The sequence below is a fragment of the Peromyscus leucopus genome, chromosome 12, assembly GCF_004664715.2.
Source record: "Peromyscus leucopus breed LL Stock chromosome 12, UCI_PerLeu_2.1, whole genome shotgun sequence".
Lineage (NCBI taxonomy): Eukaryota > Metazoa > Chordata > Mammalia > Rodentia > Cricetidae > Peromyscus > Peromyscus leucopus.
The window spans coordinates 64,765,063-64,771,062 of record NC_051073.1 but is presented as its reverse complement, the minus strand read 5'-3'; the positions used below and the strand labels follow the sequence as shown (position 1 = coordinate 64,771,062).

Here is a 6,000-nt window from a genome sequence, read left to right as displayed (position 1 = left end):
ATGATCTGTCAAGGTTTTAGGAAACCAACCCAACAATAAAAAGCAAGCTGGGAGTCTCGTGGAGATTGACAGAAGAAAAAGGAAGCGCTCCTCTGCACTGTAAGATGAAATGAGTCTAAAGACTAATGTGTGGTCCACTGTGCAGCAGTCATGTCTGCCAAGTCCGCAAGTGCAATGGCCTGTCTGAGCACATGAGGAGGAGCATCCTCACTAGTCCTCACAATTACATCACATACCGTGGGTACCACAGCGAAGCTACCAGAAAACACACATGCATCTATCAGGGAAGCTATAGGAAAGAAACATCCTTGATACAGGTAAGAAAACTGGTTCCCACCTGACGCAGGCATAGTGACTGAATGTTCCTGGGGGAACCGTGTACCACCCATGGCAAAGGGTGCAGGGGCCTAAGAGTGTAGCATCTCAGAACTTAAGAGAGGATGGTCCAGATCTGGATACAACTTTATATAAAAGCACAACCCATTAATAGGCTTTTTTCTTCTTAAATAAAAGAAGAACTATAGTGGATTTCTCCCTTTCCCAGTTATGAAAGATCTGTTTTCATTTTCAAAAATACCAATGAATGGGTACCATTTTTTCCAAACAATTCAATGTCCACCAAAATCAAGCAGAATTAAAGCAGTAAAAAAAAAAGGGGGGGGGTGAGATTTTGGTTGTACACATTAGGAATTCACCAAATTTCATAGTTTCCCCTCTTAAAAGGCTCAGAACTTCTGTGAATCTTGCTGGAAACGATTGAGTTTCTCTGGATTATTTGATGCCATTTGAGAAAAATCACGAAAGATGTCCTGGTAAGTTTCATCACCTGCACAAAAGTAAAATAAAGACACTTTTAGAATTTACACAGCTAAGGTAAATAAAACAACATCCGTTTTTATTCATACTATTTTAGGATTTATTACATTACATTACAATAAAGTTTTGTTCCAAGAGCATTTTTGGAAGGGAAAAGGCCAACTAAAAACAACGCCAGAAAAGTACGTAAGAAAGGGAAGCTATACCTGAGAGGAGCAGCCCAGATGCGCCGCGGGGGGAGCTCAGAGTTAGGGAGGAGCGAGAGGCGAGCATTGAAAGCAATGTGAAGAAACATCCATTAGCACACGGCAGGAGAGGTTACTCGAGATGAAGCACACAGCACATTTGATAAGAAAATACTCAGGGGGATAAAAGTGAAAAGGAATGCCTAAAGCCAAATGCTAGTTAAGGTTCTGGTGGATGCAGGTTACTAAGGAGACAAGCTGGTCAACAGCCAGGAAGAGCTTCCTACACCATCTTCAAGTGCTTTCCACTGAAACTGCTGTTTGTACAAAGGAGTTCACATATACTTTAAGGTTTAGAACATTGGTATCTGATCCACTGCTCACTAAACTAATTAAGTCAAAAGGTCAGAAAGTGACTACAAGACCAGAGCTCCACACTGTCAGTAGACTTAAGAGCAAGAACGCTATGCAAAACGGGAAAGGATACCCAGGAATCTATTCACAATTGGAGGAATTAACATGTGTGTACACTCAACACTCTTACAGAGACGCAGATTATAGAGAAAGACTTTATGGCAAGGTGGGCACAACTTTCCTTACCGAGGAACTATATACACACACGTACATATTTATCCCTCAAAGGGAGAAATCTTATTTTCAGGATGACTTACTCCTGCCAACACTATGTTAGTAGAGGCTCCTGGCACAATTCTATTCTCACTTGAGCATAAAATACTGGTTTATATGATTCTTGTCACCACATGGTTTTATCATTATTTCCTCTGAGACCCCTTGCATCCCATCTTACAACAATCTCATTATTACAGTATTGTTATAACAGTACAGTAAACTCCTCAAGTCTTACAAAGCAAGGTTGTAGAGGACACAGATGTCATACCTAAAGCTAGAGAATTAGAAAAATACTGAGGGGGCCAGATAAAAATCTAGTAAAAAGACCTAAAATCATAAGAATTTTAATAAAAAAGATTATAGTACTCTTAATATTTAGTACTTTTGACAGTCTATGTAAAAAGCAATTTATTAAAATCTGGGGAATTGAATCATGACATTAAATACTCAGTTAACCCAACTCAATCTACTTTAAGAGGGGAAAATACAGAGAGAAGAGAATTTGAACAGGCTGGCTGGAGGTTAGAGCGGAAGCAAACGGAAGGCTGGTCTGCTGGAACTGGGCAGACCGTCCGATTACAGCCTGACACACTATAACTACCCTTGTGCTTGGCCATCCTACAGGACATCAAAGAAACAGAGAAGAGCGCAACATTAAATAACAATTAACAAACCATACAAAATAGTTTAATTTGTTCTCTTTTTAGATGTTGAATTAAAATATGTAAAATATTTATTGTAAACATTACAAATATTTTTAAAATACTATTCAGATAGTCTAGAATTTTACTTTCCAAGAAAGTGTAAAGTGCAGATTATAATACAAAAATACTACATTGATTTTACCATCCAACACCAGAAGTAACATAAAAGGCACACATTATATATTCAGGAAGAAACAGGAGAAGGGTCTAGCAGACGCTAACGCCAAGTCATTCACAGATAGCACCAGATGAGTGTTCTCAAGTATACAGAAGTACAATGGCGAGATATGGCTTCTACATTCAGCAATGCATATTCTGTATAACAAGCTGTTTTTCTTTATGGTTTTCTAGTGTTTGATTTTAAATCGCCTAGTACATATTACACAAGTACATTTTCAGTACCATTGTACCATGCAAAACGAATTCAAAGACCTTTCACCCACTGAATTAATGTGTTCTTGAAGCAGAGTGTTGGTGCTGTAGTAATCATTGGTTTCACCGACCACAAACATTTAAGAGTCCGTACAATACAAAAGGAAGTTTCTAGCTTCACACACAAAACTCATTAAGTTCAATTTTTTAAAATTAATAATGCACTACTAATATGCTGCCTTCCTTAGACCTCAAAATGTGCTGTCCAAAGCAACAACAGCGACTTACTTAAAGCAGTTGACACAGAGTGAACTTCATTACCTAAACTTTGAGGAGATTTTAATCACTTGAAATTTTTCCCAAGGCAAGTCTTAACTTCTCTGAACTAGAACACATAAACCAGGTTCCAGGATACATCTTCCTATTAATACGCTGAACAGCTTACTACAAAAAACAGCTAAGCATATTCTTTAAATCACTTAATCATACTTTTCCTCATTCAGAAAGTTCGAGTTTTTTATGTGCCTGAACAATTCTGAATTTTTTAAATATAGACTGCTGTGTTTCCACTGGCAGTTTAAAACTCACTTTAGTTTTTGGTATTCAGAATATTTACCACAATAGCAGTTAGCATGCCTGAAAGAGTTCAGTGAACTCACTGCTGAAACGGACGCTCTCAAAGGACCGTAGGCATCATCCTGCCCCTTCTGGTTGGGAACATTTCCTTCTACAAATGACTGGAGAGGTCCCAGAAGCCATACACTCACATGAGCAGAAGTGGCTCCCTAATGCACTGACTGCCCACTGGCTGAGAATCTGTCAGCCTTCATGAGACCCAGTGCCAGAACCGGAAAACACATAACTGATTTCTCACCACTGAGAGCAAGGTGTGCTAACCCTCACCCAGCCAGGCCACCTAAGAGCTCTAAAAGGCTGCTAAAAGAGAACCCACCTTCCTTTCAGAAGCTGTATGCTCTTAATACTCCTTGCAAGAAAAATAGGACTACAGACACAAGTTTAGAAACAGGGTTTCCTACAAATGAGTCCATGATCGCCAAGCGTTTTACTGGGTCCTTTAACTGGCAGACCTGTCACTATCGAAAGACTGACAGGCTGTGTGCCTACACACCAACCACTCCGCTCTGCCGCTGCTTCCTTCCTGTTGCTAGGATGCCAGCCAGCGAAGAGGCCAGGCACGGTCTGCAGGGAAATGAGTGAGATGCAGAGGGAAAAGGGAGGGCTGCTGCTGTTGCCGGGGCCAGCAGACCTGCTCTGCCAGGACTCGGGACCCTGACACCAAGTCTAAAATCCAATTCTTTTCAAGATGTTTCTCAAACAGCTTTTTTAATCTTACTTTTAATCTGGCATGGCTGGCAGAACTCTAATTTTTAACTTCTAAATTACAATTTGCGAATTAAAAAAAAAGTTTTAAAGTGAAACCTGTTTTCCTATTTTCATTAAAACTGAGAAAAAATGATATTCCTCTTGATACCTAGAAGTTCCTATATTTACATATAAACCTGCACAAAGACAAGAGTGGAAGAAGAAACTCAAGCCATCTGGGTAGGACTGGAATGGAGCAAAGAGAAAGGTCCCGCCCTTGCAAATTCCCACCTGCAGAGCAAGTGGACCACTGACCTCTGACCTCTGACTCACCATCCAGGCGGACATCACAGCAAGCATCTTAAAGAAGATGAAGCTGGCTCAACACTGACCTTTACAATTTCGGGGACATACAAATGTACCTTAACTTACAATCTTGTAGTTCACTGCTACCTCACAAATGTCAGCTCAGTGTCTTTGATAAACTTTTATTTAAAGTGCTTAAACACAAAGGCCTCAGAAATGGCCTAGTAATACTATCATTTAAAGATATCTGTTACAAAATTAGAACTTATTTAAGATCTAACATTCCACTTTGAAACAAATGGGTGAAATCCAGACTTAGCGCTGAGTCTCACCCATAATTAGCACACTGACATCTTAGAACATCCTGACTCATAGTGATCCATAGGATTAAAGCGAAACACCCTAGATTAGAAGTGTGCATCTGATCCAGGTCCTTTTTTCTTCCCTATTACAACAGGCCAAAAATAAACAGTAAGTAAGTCCTCTGAGAAAATAATGGCCTCACACTGATATACTTATAGATTATAGCCAAAATCAAGTATGTGGCTGAAGTTATTAACATAAAGTACAGAAATTCAAAATATAGTTCAAGGAAGGAGAGAGGATTTTACCAGGCCACTTTAAAAATAATAATATAAATTCAATTTTTATAAAACCAAATACGCTCATTGCAAAGTGAATGTCTGTAAGTACTTCAGTCATGAGTTCCTGAAATGTTTAGTGATATGCAGATGAATCAGTAATTCCTATACTCAAATTCATGAACCAGAATGCACTCTCCTTTCATGAAGCTGTACCCATCACACAGAAGAATCTGATCCACTTTTCTGTCCTTTCTTCACACCATGACTCACCAGTGAAAACTACTCGAGATAAAGACTGAAGTCAACATGGAAAGAGGTTTTTAGGAAGTCTTCTTCACCATCAGGTTCACAAACATTGTTCTAAATACATCTACTTACCCCAGCAAATAGTGTACAAATGCCTGGGTAGAGCTACAGATAAACGTCAGCCTTTGCAACTAATTCTACACCCATTGTGGACTTTTAACTTACTGGCAGTTTTACTTTAAATCTTCAACTCATTCTTAGGTTAGAATATAAAACTCATCAATAAACTTTTTCATGGTATTTTCCACACTAACTTTTTATATACAAAACACATAATTTTTTTTTCCCTGAACACAATGTATATAAATTCCCTGAATAACAAAAAGAAACCCATTTTGTTATATTCACTGGACAGCTAACAAGAATTCTTTTTGAAGCCAGGCGGTGGTGGCGCACGCCTTTAATCCCAGCACTCGGAAAGCAGAGGCAGGCGGATCTCTGGGTTCAGGGCCAGCCTGGTCTACAGAGTGAGTTCCAGGACAGCCAGGGCTACCCAGAGAAACCCTGTCTCAAAAAAATAAAATAAATAAAATAAACCCAGGAATTCTTTTTGAAAGTGCTTCTCTGCTGCGGCAGCACAGTCTGCCCAGCGTGTGCTCACGGCGCTGGAATGCATATGGTGCAGATGGAAGACGTCTGTACAGCCGAGAAGGACGTCAGCAGCCAGAGCTGACTAGCACAGTGAGGAAAGTGAACTGAAACAGGAACATGTCCGAGTGTGCAAAGGTCCAGGATTAGCCACCCAAGAATTCAGTAGGTACAGTACAGCAGCTA

General features: G+C 39.7%; 1 protein-coding gene across 1 annotated transcript in view; it reads right to left on the bottom strand.

The window, feature by feature from the left end:
- Nucleotides 1-504: 504 nt before the first annotated feature.
- Nucleotides 505-6,000, bottom strand: part of Acap2 (ArfGAP with coiled-coil, ankyrin repeat and PH domains 2) — a 121,989-nt gene continuing 116,493 nt past the window's right edge. Inside the window, 1 exon segment of the mRNA XM_028894098.2 lies at nt 505-826. Coding sequence (XP_028749931.1) covers nt 726-826 — 101 coding nt within the window. The 3' untranslated portion in view covers nt 505-725.